General features: G+C 35.6%; 1 protein-coding gene across 6 annotated transcripts in view; it reads right to left on the bottom strand.

Moving 5' to 3' along the window:
- CCDC85A (coiled-coil domain containing 85A) overlaps positions 1 to 15,810 on the bottom strand; it is a 176,235-nt gene that overhangs the window by 28,050 nt on the left and 132,375 nt on the right. For 5 of the 6 annotated variants that reach the window (XM_033125496.1, XM_033125495.1, XM_033125493.1 and 2 more), the window contains exon 3: positions 9,448 to 9,524. The exons of the other annotated variant lie outside the window; for it this stretch is intronic. In XM_033125496.1, coding sequence (XP_032981387.1) covers positions 9,448 to 9,524 — 77 coding nt within the window. The remainder of the gene's footprint in view (positions 1 to 9,447; positions 9,525 to 15,810) is intronic. 6 annotated transcript variants of the gene reach the window in all.

The following is a 15,810-nucleotide window of genomic DNA, read 5'->3' on the forward strand; positions in this document are numbered from 1 at the left end:
CAAGGTCTGTAACTTATTTCATATGTTCTTCGGACTGCTTCTCTACACATACTTTAATTAGCTTCATGTGTTAACATTTTACCACGTTATACAGGCTCAATGGCACGCAATTTAAACGATACTATATAAAAGCCCCACATAAAGTATAAAAGTGACACTGATCACTGTCTCACAGTATACTTCCTACAATTTCTCTTTCATTCTCTATGTCAACAAGAGCATCTAAAGAAAGGCCTAGTCCACTTTCTTGCAGGCTCTTATTTCAGATGATTTAGTCTACAGAATGAATCCAATAAATCAGATATCCTTTGAAAAATATTTCTTCCTCTGGACATTGTTTCTTCTGTTCAGCTGACTTTGATTTATATACAGGCACTCTTTTGTTATTCACCGTCTAGTCACACTGCATAAAACTAACATACGATATCTCATGTCTTTTTTTCACAGTAATTTATTTTGACTTATCTCAGAATGGAATTCCTAAAATATATATTTTAAAATAAAGAATACACATTGTTTTGGTATAAATTACAGGTAAATAAAAACTAATTTTCTAACATATCCTATGTTGTGATTCTCTCATCATAATTTTTAAAATTCTCTCTGTGAAATGTCACATCTCCATATATTACATGGAATGCTTTGAAATATTTTTACATGTGATTTTAATAAAAATGTTTATATTAGTTTATGTACTCAGAAGAGAAATCTTAAGTCCAGGTGATCTTTAGAATATGTACCAACATTAAAAAGACATTTCCTTCTCAAATAATAGCACCTAATAAATAACACCGTATTTTCTAAAAGTACTAAGACTTCATACTTTGGGGTCCCTTTGAAATATTGTGTTTACAAACTGGATTTAAGTTTAGCTCCAGGAGACCACAGAAACTATGGCAGAGCAAAGAGCGAGGGCTGTGCTCCCTGAGCAATGATGGCATTCCATCACATTTCCTGTGGGCTCTAGTCTACCACTGGACACAACCAACTCAATCTTCTCTGAGTTTCTCTATCTGTTCTTCAGTCAAGAACCCTCATTCTGAGACCTGGTAACTTTGCATGGACTCAGGATGTTCAGGGCTGGAAGAAACCACACTAACCAATAAAGCAACGGAGGACTTTGCACCTGACCACAGAGAAACTCAAAGGATTTATCCCACTCATCTTATTTTTAAGTTAAGTATACTGTTAGAGAAACCTAGTGTCCTTATGTTCATTACACATAATTTTATGTAATGAATAAACACACGTTTAGGGGCTTGCACATTCTCTTTCAAAATACACATCAGCTAACATTGCTTAGACTAGTATGAGAGCCCCACTATATGAATATTTTATGTGATATGAGCCTTAAAGATATATACCCATACCTCTGTTACTTAAATAAATTTAATATCTGATGGAATTTAATTACCTTTAGAATCCAATAAGGCAGAATAACCCAGAGTGACGTAAATCAACACCTGTAAATATAAGACCCAGTATGGTATAAAGTTGTAGTATTAAGAAATTTTATACCCAAATAAAAAGGGGCACACCTATTTTGTGTGTACATTACATATAAACACAAACTTTCTCTGGAGAGAGCCATAGGTTTGCAGAACGTAGTAGAGCATTCCACATCACCTAGGACCGTTCTCTTTTTCAGTCAAGGCATACAAGGCTCACAGACGTTAGACGCATCATCCCGGTCCAGCAGCTAATGAGACCAACACCTAGTTCTCATTATCACTGTTTAGTGTTTGGTCTAGCATACTCACAGGGCCTCCTTTAATCCCTTGATTATTAACAGAGTCCAAAGTCACTGCTGACTACGTCTCAGCTTTCAAAAAATGACTCCGTTATATTTTGCTTATTTTTTACACAATGACAGCTTTTTAAATATAATTTAGTAAAGCTTCAGATCACTTAAAACATATTTAAACTGTCTTATTTTGTCAAAGAATATAATTATTTGTCTCTATTACATTTATTATATATAGTATGTTTATATTTAGGCAATACAAATACTGCCTGTATTACATTTATATTTGTCTACTTTATATTTAGAGGACATAGGTAACTACCAGTTATCAAGAGGCATCAACTCTCATTTTATGTTCTAAGCATGTTCAGATTGCTCAGGCTACAGCAAAGAAAGAAACTACAAATACTTTCAAATGAAATATGCATAAACTCCCTTGTAGGAAAGATCTGAACCAGAAGACGACAAGGACAGCGTGGTTTAGATGCCTCTTTTACGTCAGTCCCCGAGGTAGTGACCTCCAGCAGGAAATGGAGATCAAATGAGACTGCTCAAACAGGAACCTCAGCAACCTTTACAAGCTTCAACTATGCCAAGTTTTCATAATTTCCTGTTTTGATATCCATATTTCAATAGAATTCACATGAATTTAATTTCCAAATCAAACACTACACAATATTTCCTGCATTTTCTATGAGCTTGTTTCTTTACCTTATTAGAAAAGGAAAGACTGTTTCATCTTTTTTTAACTTTTGACTTAGGATTTAAAAAAAAAGCAATACAAGAGTAGAAAACTATTTCAACAAGGCAACTTTAATTTCTCTTATAGTTGCATCTCAAATTTTTCCCAAATATTCCCCCACATTGCTTCTCACTCATATATGTATCTATCTTTCTAGTTGATATTACTACACAACAAAACTTGATGCTGAGTCCTATAATTTTCTTGTGACAAATTCTGCCCAGGACAGGTAACAAAAATGCTACTAATTTTATGTCTACTACAAATAAAAAAAATTTTTAGGAAGCCCTAGTGATAAAATTATTAACATGGCAGCGTACGTATAAGAAGGCAACATGAATTAAATGTGAATTGGTGATACCATAGTCCCTAATAATTGAGTACTTTTTAAATTCAATAATTCTATTAATAAACTTAATACGTGACAGTTATATTTTTTGCTACATTTCTATTTCACCTATTTTCTCTCTTTAGAATGGAAATGTCTATCGGAGATTCTCAAACAAGAAACCTCAAGTATGAGGGGATCACAGAATGTTATAAAATCTCTTCACTTTGAGAGCATTCCATGTTGCCTTACACATTTTTCCTATGAATTTTACTTTCTTCAATATTTTCTCTGATAGTCTTCAGCTTTTCCCTTAATCCAGTCTCTATTTATTTAGGTTTTCCAGCATAACTTTCGCCCCATAAATTAATTTTCCGTATCTATTTGTCTTTTATTCCAGTATACCCACACCACTTGTGTATCTTCCATCTGTCCTTTGAAAACTCTGTTGAACTCTATTGAAAACTCTATTGAAAGCTTTTTTCCTTTTTCTTTAATTATATAAATCATGGTGATTTAGAGAAAATGACAATTCATAGCACTATTCCTTTGGTGGAGTCAAATTTTTCCCCCCAAATATGACCCTAGCAGCAACCAACCCTTCATGGGTTTAACTTTTTTCCTATCAGTAGCATCCAGAATCTACTCAGGTTGTGTAACACGGAGTTGTTATCCATGAATTTTTTTTTTTTTTTTTTTGCACAAGTTACTCCTCAGGAGTACCAGAAGGGTAATTTCCAAGCAAATAACAATTGAAGAATACCACCATCTGCTTTAAACATCCTGGAAAGCATTACTCTCTGCCTGCTTTTTGTGCAATAGTTACTGATAATTTTTCAAACCCTATTAACAGCCATATATTTATGTACCTATTAGACAAAAATGACTTGTAAAATATGAAGTCAGAAAATGTGAAAAGGAGAAAGAGCAATAACCATAATAAATATCTCCACAGCACAGAAGGAAAAGCACATGAGGGAGCTGTTCAGCGATGTGATACTGGACCTGGGGTGTGTTGCCATGGAAGTGAGGAACTCGATTTCTTTTTCTCCTGTGCACCCTGCTCAGCACTTCTGGCAGTGGTGACAGGTTCTTGTCCTTTGTTCAGAAACTGCTCTGGAAACAGCCCTGCCTCTTTCCCACTGCACTGAAAGACTGCATTGTGAGGCCACACTGTAACCAAATGACACAAGAGGGAGATTTTTCCTTCCCATTCCTAAAATTAGGCTTTTATTTGTGTGCTAGCACAACTGAAATAGAAACACTTGCTAAAAGGAGCCTACTTAATGGTGTTCCAAGGTGCCTAGCTCTCAAGCCCATTTGCTGAACCCACAGCACGCGGGCAGGCGTAGGACACTGGGAAGGTCGGGGCACTTTTGCTGATTCTAAAAACTTCTCTAAAATGTTGGTCTCCAGAGATGGGTGGTTTTGGAGAGGGTCTCTGGGGCACACCAGATATATACCGTGCTTTCCACACATGTGGATAAAAGGAACAGATTTCCCAGGAGGACTTCTAACAAATGCACTTAATTGACTTTGGCATCTCAGCAAACTGCTTGTTTCATGTCTCGGGCCCTCTTAATGATGCCAAATCCAAACTCAATACAGAATCGGTGAGAATAGTTTTTAAAAAGTTTTTCCATCATGGTTATGTCTGAATAGTGGCTGATGTCTTCAAAGGGCACTATTATCTATAAAATCATCAGATAGGCATTCTGTATCATCCACTTTTCTAGATGAATAGATTTCATTGCAAATATAGTACATAAATATACTGGCTAAGTCTGAATTAAAAATCCTTGTGACTATCAAGAAAAGGACAATAGAGTGAGTAGAGAGATCTAAGTAAGTTTTTTGAATTTAGACTAAAATATCTAATTTCATGGGTATGCATGTACATATACTGTGAAAACACTCCTGTAACTATCCGTTCCCCTACCCTCCTACCTCCAGCTCACTCTGAACTGAAAGGCCCTCTAGGAACACATTCTGTTAAGTATGAATTCTTTATGCAGATGTGAGTATATGTGTTTGTACAATAAAACTTTATGATTCTGAAGTAATTTTAAAATGTGTCATAGAAGAGAAGACACTATAAAACGCATTTGTTAAAATTTATGATGGATACCATGGTTTTAAGAAAAATAGAGTATTTCCCTTAAAGCAGAAATAGAATAAATGTCTAAGAAACCTTAGATGGCTGAGCAGATCCTGTTTTGAATTTTAAGATAAATGTTAGCATTTGACAAAAAGATAAAAACAGATTTAGCAGCTTAATTTCACCGAATTACATTAATGATAGAAAGTGATTAACGGACGCACTGTGAGCATGCTCGAAAGAACCCTGAGTAGGCCTACATCTTGGCCTGAGTCTGCCCTTAATTCGCAGTCTAGCCAGAACAACACTGCTAACCTCTGTGAGCCTTATATACCTTTATCAATGAGGGCGTTGTCCAATATAATATGTAAGGTTCTATCATCCAACTTTGAAACTCTGACTCTATAGCTACAGAAAATTTATGTTTGTTTATAAATGTACACATGAAACAGGTGTTGAAATTTGACACAAACTTCCTTACAATAAAATTTCATACCATATTGTGTCCTTTATCTCATAAATGCCTACTTACGTCACTGTGAGTGACTTCTACCTCATTGGATTTAAAAGGTAGTAAATTTCATAGATACCAGGTACATTTAGGTAAGTAACACACATTCTTCATTTAGGGTTCATATCACATTAAATATATACATAGTGGAGCTGACAGACCTGTCTGAGCAATTTTAGCATTATGTGCATTATTAGAGGTTCGATGCAATACTTTGAAATACTCTAATCTGTAAAAATATTCATGTTAGTTTACGTGTTCAAGAAAGAATGCCCTAAGTGCAGGCGATCTTTAATGTACATTTGTACCAACTTCCAAAAAAAACGTATTTTCAAGTCTCATTCATGTTGTCGCATGTGCAGGATTTCCTTCTTTTTTAAGGCTCTCATTGCATATATACCACATTTTCTTTAACCATTCATCTGTTGATGGACACTTAGGTTGCCTCCACATTCTGGCTATTGCGAATAGTGCTGCAGTGAACATGGGAGTGCAGGTATCTCTTTGAGATTCTGATTTCAATTTTATTGGGTAAATATCCAGAAGTAAGATTGTCGGATCATATGGTAATATTATGCCAAGCCAGTAACAAAAGAACAAATACCACATGATTCCACTTATATGAAGTATCTAAAATAGTCAAACTCATAGAAGCAAAGAATAGAAGAGTGGTTGACAGGTTGGGGGAATAGGGAGGTGGGCCTCTAATAATTACGATGTATGAAATTTCAGTCATGCAAGACGAATGAGATCTCAAGATCTAATGTACAACATCCTACCTATCGATAACAATAATCTATGCAACATTTCAGATTCTGTTAAGAGGGTCAATCTCATGTTGGCTTCCTATCCAAAAAATAAAATAAAAACGCATTCTCTTTTCAAATAATACCAAGCAATAATACTGCATTTTCTGAAAAGAATGAGACTGTCTGACTTTAGGACACCTTTGATTATTGTGTTCACACACTGGATATAAAGTATAGCTCAGTGATCCTTGTAGGATACTGTAGAGACCACGGCAGAGAGCTTTGTGCTCACTGGGAGATGGCCTCTATACTGTGGCCTCTATACTGATATTTCATCCACACTTCCTATGGGCTCCTTTCTACCACTGGATAAAAACAACTTAATCTTCACTGCATTTTTCTATCGGTTCTTGAATAAAGAACTCTTCATTCTGGGACTTGGCAACTTTGCATAAGACTGGACCCAAGCTTTATTTACCCTTAGACCTACAAAATTTAAGAACTTGGAGGAATCTAGTCATTTACAAATTAAAAAATTGAAACCGTTGCACCTAACCAGAGAGAAATCCACAAGCATTTATTATAATCACCTTATTTATTTTTAACTATGTATTGCTAGGGCAAAGTTGTGACTTTCTGTTCATTATACACAACTTTACATAAAGAATAAAAAAGAGCATTTAAGGAGATGTCTTCCTCCGGGAAAATGCTTTATATAATTAATCTAAACACTAAACTATGGGCAAAGAACCTCATCATAGCCACAAAAGATATCTGATATACATAGAATTCCAGTTGCCAACTATGTTCTTATTCCTATTTATCCAAAGACAAATGGACATATTTTTAAAAACTTGGCAGTAAAAAAAGAATACCTTCTAATCAAGGTACAGGAAGCTAGCTCTTACAATTGAAAACCAAATATTCAGATATTGAGACTAATTTATGCAGGGAAGTCAGCTTGTGGCACTGAACTGACCTTGCAAATCAGCTAACATCATGCAGTCAGAAATCGTTTTTGCAGGGAAATCTCATGATTATTTGTAATAGTCCCAGTAACATCTAAGAAGTTGCAAATCCTTTATGTTATCCAGCCCAAATCTCAGCCTTCCACAAGGATTTCCTTTAGGTGATTCTTACTGTCTATGTTCATTTCAATTGTGTTTATACAAATAGTTGCAACTGATGCTTCTATCATATCTATCTTAGCTGTAAATGGAGGCATCACCCTCAACTACAGAAATTTAAAACAAACATTGTTTTTAAACTGAGACAGATCTATTATCCTTTGCATATATTCAACAGCATATTTCAAACAATGGATTCTTCTTTGCGTTAAAGTAATTTGGACACACACATAGCTGTTCAATTCTAAAACATTTTTCATTTTAACATCTCTGAAATCAGCAAGAGTCTGACATGGAATCACTGACATCTTTTTTCCTTTCCTAATGGTACATATGGTAATGTGGCATCCCACATCAATAACATCTTACTCGCAGATTCAATAAAACATGACCTTTCCTAGCCATTTCTTGTGGAGAAAAAAACCAAAGCAATCTTCTTTGATAGAAGATAGCAGTGTATTTAACAACATGTGCTTGAACACTTTACCTTGAAAAATTTTTTTTTTAATTTCTCCTACTCTTAACTATGCAAGCTCTGTGCATTTAAATACACACACATCAAGTATAGTTGAGGACTCTTCTGATTTCCCTGTAAGATCTCTAATGCTCACTTTTATAGAATTTAAAAAATCAATCTTAGAATCATTTTCACATTCGTTGTGCCTCTTTTTCACTAAGATAGCATACATTCTAGAATGTCAATGTTGATGAGAGCCTCAATTCCTACTCAGAGTAAAACTAAGAAATATCTTTTTTTTCCTCTTTCTTTTCTTTTCCTTTCCTAGTTGCCTCAGAGATGGTATAACTATACATAATGTTCATAATAATGATAATTTTTAGTTTGGGGGAATAAAGAATTAGATGTTTTTAGTCAAGGGTCCTGGCACAGTCATACTATGAATCCAATAAAAGGAAAAATGTCAATGAAAATTGAAAAATGAAAAGTATAGGAGAGCAAAGAAAAAACTCTACCAGTAGTACTTTATTTCATGATACAAATAATCCCTTCTGTCATCATGAATTTTAAGATATGTATAGTTTGAGAAGGGAGATAAGTAGATTCATTTCATTTCATCTCATGATTTCTAGACAGTTGGCCAGCCAGTAGAAGAAAGAGAAAAGCATTCTTACATACACTGTCTGATACCCCAAATCATCATTAATGAACAAAAGTAGTTTAAAAACAAAACAAAATTAAAACCACCTAAGATGTCTTTCTAAAGCATATTTGCTTTAACATTTATCTATGTTCTCCTGCATTAAAACCAGTCTTTATACTTTCATTTAAACTACTGTTTACTAGCTGTTTGAGGTTTGATTTTCCCATGGTCACTTACGAAACACAAATAATCACCAAAATGTAGATAGAGCATTAGAAACTTAGAAAACTCTTTTTAATGCTTAGAAAACTTTTTTTATAAAATATTAAAATACATTATTGTCTACATGTCTAGAAAGGAAACCAACCCAAACACTGTAGAATTGTTCAACTCCGCTACCAAACATTTCCCAAGAACCACCACCTCAAAGGACCAACATCATTTTCACCAAGATATCAGCCCGTGGCAATAATTTTCTTAAGTTAAATATATAGCAAAGCATTAAATCCAGAAAAAGTGCCACTTCACATTCACTAGGGAAAAGAAATGAAGCCCCAAAGTAAAAACTGTCAATTACTGTCATCACTTTTTTGTGCTGAAAGAATTCAATCATATCACAAAGAATTTTAGAAAGTACTAATTTGATTAAAATACGAAATCTTCAGACTACCTACAGTTTTCCCTAGTTCGTAAATTAGCCAATTTTTCTATTTAAATACAAGACCCTTCTCTATATTCGCCAACTACATGCGTGACATATACGAGTGGTACTATCAAAGTATTTTCTACTTCTTTTCTCTTTTCTTCTTCCTTCCCAAGTTATTTTACATTCTTATTTCAGACATCTGCATCCTTTAGTATCACACTTAAGAATCTGAATAATAGGATGGCCATTATGGAAAGTAATGACACTCCACATTGATGAATGGCTATTTACAAAATGATTTCTATCATTCAAAGGAGAAAATGTAATTGAGACTTTCAATTCCAAATACAATGCTACAGCTCAAAAGACACTGACTAGCTGTGAGCTTCTGAAGTCACCCACCTGGGGCAGCATGCGATTCTCTTCCTCCAGCTGTCTTACTCTTGCCTCCAGCTGCCTAACATAGGACAAGGTTGATTCTAAAATTAAAAAGAAAGAACTCACATTATACACACAGGTCTTGTTCAGTACACTGTCAGGGTATTTCTGGCTTGATTTATTCAAATCAAGTAGTGACTACTTATTCTATTATTTAAAAAAAAAAAGATTTCTCCCCGGCATAACAGTAACAGAAGCCACTGAAACTACAAGCACTTGGAACAAGTGTACAATTTTAAGGAAAATTAGAGAAATTTATAGGTGGCAAGATTGCAGGCTTTTGCACACCACGCAGTCTTCAGAGCATTAAACATCTTGAAGATAGTTACCGTGTTTCCCCGAAAATAAGACTAACCTGAAAAGAAGCCCTAGCATGGTTTTTCAGCATGACATCCCCTGAACATAAGCCCTAATGCGTCTTTTGGACCAGCACTTAATATAAGACCCTGTCTGATTTTCAGGGAAACATGGTATTTCTTCTTTTCGACTTATTTTGTTTTGCATTTTAAGCTTCTAATCAGTGTCCCACACATTAAGACTTTTTTGTAATGTTAATTATGACCAAAATAAATTACAAGGTCATACTAAGAATAGAAAAAAAATTTCAATTATCCAGCTCTGCCCATTTTTCCCAATAAATATTTCAAGGTTTAAGAGCAATGTTTGTTCTTGTCACAAATCTATAGATATTAAGATATAATTCAGAGAACGGCTGTGAAAGGGCTAAATAATTAGTTATGCTGAATTTTGACTTTGATTTTGGCTGCCTGTGACAAGAGACCCAGGTTTTCTCCAAATCTCCAGGTACACCAGAGGCAGACTTGAAATTGACTTGTTTTCATTTCTTCACAAGCTTAGGTATGTGCTGAAAAGTCAGTATCAGCATCATGCTTAATTTCTGGTCCCTAGTGAAACTCTCAAGTTTATAGCTTTACATTAGGAAACGGGCCACACATAAAGAAAAGTGTAGTTTTATTTTCAGGAACAATTTGACAGTAATTCTTTTTCATTAAAGTGAAAACATTCAAGCACACCATACATCTATATAGCTGCAGTTCCTTCATTACCCAAGAACAAACATATTTCAGGTATAGTGAAATGTACATGACAATAGAGCATATTTCCAGAACATTTCCATAGTCAATATTAAAGCAGCAGATCCTCCTCTGTGCATGTTCAGCTTGAGAAACACCAAAGAGCAAGAGGCAAGATGGCAGTACATTTAAGAGGCATGTTTGATGCCTGACAATCTGAAGTTAGGATGAATGTTGATGCAAATTAATACTTTGATCTGAAATTCATCATGGAAGCTCTACTTTGTAAGTTTATATTTTATTTCATTGTATGAACTCAATTCCATTTTTGTGACCTTCAAAGCAACATTTTATTATTTTAAAATACCTAAGAAACTTCAGGCGCTATTTCATAAATGTAACAACTAAGCTCCTCCCTGACCAGTTGCCAGCATCTCTATGTTCACAAACATTTGCAGCAAGTCCCTATCACTGACATTCATATAACCACCCACTGATCTCACGCCAATGGAGAAGGCAGTTTTGAGCATTTCTCTTACAAGACAGAAACACAACTAAAGGAAACTGAAGACATTTGCTAAAAATATACTCATTTTTTAGCTCAATGAAATGTTATGAGTTTGCTTTATGGACTCTTTTCCAAATGGGGGTAAAAAGTATAAGGCATAAATGAATAACAAACTTATTGATTTCATGAATCTGCTTTACTCTAGCAAATGAATAAGTGATTTGCAGATCATCAAAATGTGAATGTAGATTGCCTGATTTACACTTTTGCAAGCCCCGCTCTTCACTCTAGAAAAACAACCACTTTCATAGGGCCATCCGAGGGAAAAGTTGCTCAGAAATATTCTATTTAAACCACGAACAAATGCAATTCTTTTTTTCCTTTGTCCACAATTTGCATCTTATCTTTATTATCCCTATACCGCACTATCCCTGTAATAATTAAAGCAGCTGAGATTACTATACAGAGTGACTATTCAGGTGACATTTGAAAAATGCTGCTGACTGGATTTTAAATCAGTAACTATCTTCAGTCACTTTAATCTATTTCTCTTTTTCAAAAATCTTTGCAGTTTATATATTTGATGTGATGGTTTCACTTAGTCTCTCCTTATATTTCAAGTCATATCATGTCAGTTCAAAAAAATAGGGGTAAATTCCTAAATTTGAACAACATTCCTTTCTCCGATTTTTAATGTCAAATTACAATAGATGAAGCTTACGTATTTATTTCAAAGCATTCACTACAAATATAAGCTGGGACAGGAAAAGCAAGGGAATATTTTAGACATTTAAAATAATGAAAAAAATAGCTTTATGATGAGGGCAAAGATAAGGAGAGTTTTGAGTTCATTCATTGAACAAATATTTATTGTGCCACTGATTTGTGTCAGGCATTGTTCTAGGGCTGAGAGGAAAAGATGACCAGTTATTGCAAGTTTTAGATTCCTCAGAGCACAAATTATATTTTAGGTTTATATGACCATGTGCTACGTTCCAGAAGGTCCTGTTTTTCTTCAGTCTCTCAGTAGCAGTTATTAACAATGAAGGGATAGAACAAATGAAAAATCTCCTGGGGTTGGGGGGCAGTAAGAATAGCTGATCTGTATGCATAAATAAGAGAACTCCTGCTGCTAGTTGTTTTATTCATCAAGAAACTGATTACATAATCCTTTAATGGGAGTGGAGTCAGCAAACATTTTTCTGGAATATACTGTAAGATCACCACTGGGTTCTCAAATCCCTATATGAAGAGCCATTGAAGAAACCACCCAATCCTTCAACTGTGAAATGAGAGAAAAACCAATTTGTTAATCCCTTAGGATTGCAATGTTTGTTATTGCACCATAAGCTAGCCAAGCCTAACTACAAGTACATAACCGATAATGGGATAGAAAATGTGTAAATATGTTTAAATAAAACATAAGATAAAGTGTAAGAAATGCCATGCTTTTGAAATATTCACATCATAATCCACATTTCAGTCCTAGGTGATCATTAGAAAAACACTGATAAAATCTTGTGTTAAGAAAGAAAAGTAGCCTCTTGCATTCTGGAATATATTTGGCCATGTCTTCGACGACACTTCTCCCACGATACTGCCTCCTTTTACTTCCTTAATCAAGGGACTTCCAGAGTGGTGTCAACTATAAAATAAGCTGGTCTTCCATTACACCCAGGGAATGTGGAGTACAGCTGTGCACTGACCTAGGAGAAATATCTGACAAAATCTGGCGTTTTCTATTATAAAATGATACGCGTGCACTCACTCACACACACACACACAACTGCATTAGAATGTACTACAATTTGAATTGATCATTTTATACCAGTGGCTGACAGTTGCTAAAACTGAGAGTTCAGGATGTCATTTAGGCTTTCAGAACTCTGAGGAGCCAAAAGAGCCTCAAGGCTCCCTCCAAAAACACCAAATACTATGCTATACTCTATATAGATGTGCAGTGTTAAAGGAGGACCTTATCTTCGAGAAGCACATAACCAGTTGGGAGTAGAGAAGGCAAAAATAAAGAAAACAATAAGGTGATACGAAATTCAGTGCTAAATCATGTAAAACAGCAGTACAGAAAGAGACCAATATTGGCCACAGTTCTTACAAAGAAGAAACTCGAGCTTAATGTGTCAACAGCAGTTGGATAGGCCAGAGAGATGCAAGTAGAGCCCCAGGGTGGACAAGGGCCAGAAGCCAGGAATAATCCTGTTGTGAACAGGGAAGAGAGAAAGGATGCACAAGGAGGGAAGAGAAAGGGACTTGCTGGGGAGCAGAACGAAAGGCCAAGTTCTTTGCACAACCACAGACCTGAAAACCCAATGTCAAAACACAGTTATGAAGGTGGTGATTTGCTTTTTACCTCCCACAAAGGTATTTCATTTCTCTTTCCACTGTGGGAAACCTACAGACATCTACACATCAGAAAAGCAAAATTAAGCAAACAATACCAATGTGAAAATCCAACGAGATTCTCCAGGTGTTCTCTGGGGAAATCGTGGGCATATTTTCAAAGCAGAAACCATTTGTCTCCATGTATCTCAACTTTCTTTGAACCTACATGTAAAAATCCACCTCTTGCAATAAAACAAGTATAAATGGTCATCAGAATTCCACTAAATTCACATTTTCTAAATAATCCCAATTTAGACCTGGAATGCACCTTAGAGATTTCCTAATTCAGCTTGTCCTCAATCCCCTAACTCATTTGGCGACTGAGAGAATAAAGCCCAGAAGGTAGTGATCGTGGCCCAACATGGGGGATCTGTCAAATATATTCAAAAGATTTCATTTCACTGCTGGTGTGTCACAGTGATTCCCACCTTGATCTACTAATCACTAATGTATCAAGATTCTTATATAAACCGTTAAATTCTAAGTTCTCCTTTTTGCTTCCTGACTTTAGATATTCTGGATGGATTTTTACCTTTACGCTAACTTGCTATTATCCTGGACTTGATTTCACGTCAATTTACCTGAAATGCACTCAATCGTTGTTCTTTGCTACTTTGAGAATACGCTGATCACAACATTAAACCTTCTTTCCCCTTGGTTTCTAAAGCCACGTTTCTCTCCCTAGGGATATACCCAACCCTGAAGTCACCCATGAATGGCTTTTACTATTGTACATAAAAGGTTTATCATCGGTAGTTGCAACTAAGGTTTGTCAAACTTCTTAATGGTTTTGATTAGAAGGAATGCTGTCTGGTCTGCAAATTTCAATTAAAATCTGGTAATGGTCTGTTCTAATACAAATTACAGCATTGTCAAGAATGAACAAGAGGAAAATCATTTGGAGACTATAGCAGCCAAAGGTTTATTGATGTTAGCTTTTCTGTGGTTCTCTAAGAGTTAGTCTCCCTCAGCTCGAGAGAGTCCAGTGGCCACATGACTTCAAATCTGGAGGCAATCTCTTTAATAAATGCCAAACTCAAAAACGTCATTTGTATTCGTTCAAAATAAATGTCACCATCCACAGGCTTTAACACATTTAAGGAAATTCATTCAGAATTATATTTCAAAAATTATTACTGTTCTGACTAAAAGTGTTTTTCTCTTCCTTCCTCAGGCAAGCAAAGGTCAGCCTACTTCGAATTTATATTAGCTCCACAAGTATAAGTGATTACATTTCTCACTATAATTTGATACTGATTTTTTTAAAAAAAAAATCTTGTTGGAATCAGCATTTTCAGAGTTCCCTGAGTATTTAACCCAGACTGCCTTATTGACAAAGAATGATGCCAGGTCTTTCTCCAGTACATTATCTATGAAGCTAAATGTTCCCTGGCCCCAACTTCTTTTAGCTTTGGCTTTCTGCCTACACCTTCTCCTGGCCAAATACTCAATCTACTCTACCTAGTCTAATAATACTTCTTATTCTTCTATGCATGGTATGACAAAAAGCTTTCTAATAATTAGAATATGCAAAGATTGGAAACTACGAATACATGCTTCATGTTACTAGAGTTGTTCAGAGAATGATCAATGAGGTTCTGCAAAGATTTCTACCCGTGTATGCTGTTGGGCTGGTCCCTTTAACCTGAAGTTCAATAATTCTACGATTTTAAATTCTTCCTACTCCATGGATTTCTTTGTTTTTTTTTTTCTCAACTCATCTGCCAATAAATCATATATTGAGTGCCTTGTGATTTCTCTTTACTTCATTTTTTAAAGCACATACTTGATTTACCTTAATGTCAACACTTCTTCACCCTGTAGTGATTATTTGCTGTGTGTCAGATGCTGTCCTAGATAGTGAGGATACAGTAGCAAGCAAGAGCAATAAGATCTGTGCAGTCATAGACTTCACATTCCAACAGGGAAAAGGACAGACTATGAAAAGCAAATAGGATATCTTGTGAAGGCACTGTGGGCCATAAAGACAACTAAACAGAGTACTAGCCCAGAGAGAACTGGGGAAGTACAGTTACATTGGGGAGCATGGCCTGGGAAGAGCTGTCTGAGGACTAAGACCTGCAAATAGGCTAACTATGCAAAAATCTTGGAAAAGAGAGTTCCAGGCAAAAGGAAAGCGAGTGCACAGGTGCTGCTGGGAAGACTTGTATCCTGGAATCTATGAAGGGGCAAGTGACAGCAGCTTGAGACAGGGATCTATTTGTCTTGTCACCATCTTCCACTGCTTAATGTTTTAAAATCTTGTGGTCCTCGTTCTGTTTACACTTAGACCTAGTTTTAGATTCTGTTCGTCTTTCCTTGTGACAAAAACTTTAGCCTATGTTTGGCTCCACTCCCACCCACCCCACTTCCCATCCACTGGGA

This window comes from Rhinolophus ferrumequinum, chromosome 13, assembly GCF_004115265.2.
Source record: "Rhinolophus ferrumequinum isolate MPI-CBG mRhiFer1 chromosome 13, mRhiFer1_v1.p, whole genome shotgun sequence".
Lineage (NCBI taxonomy): Eukaryota > Metazoa > Chordata > Mammalia > Chiroptera > Rhinolophidae > Rhinolophus > Rhinolophus ferrumequinum.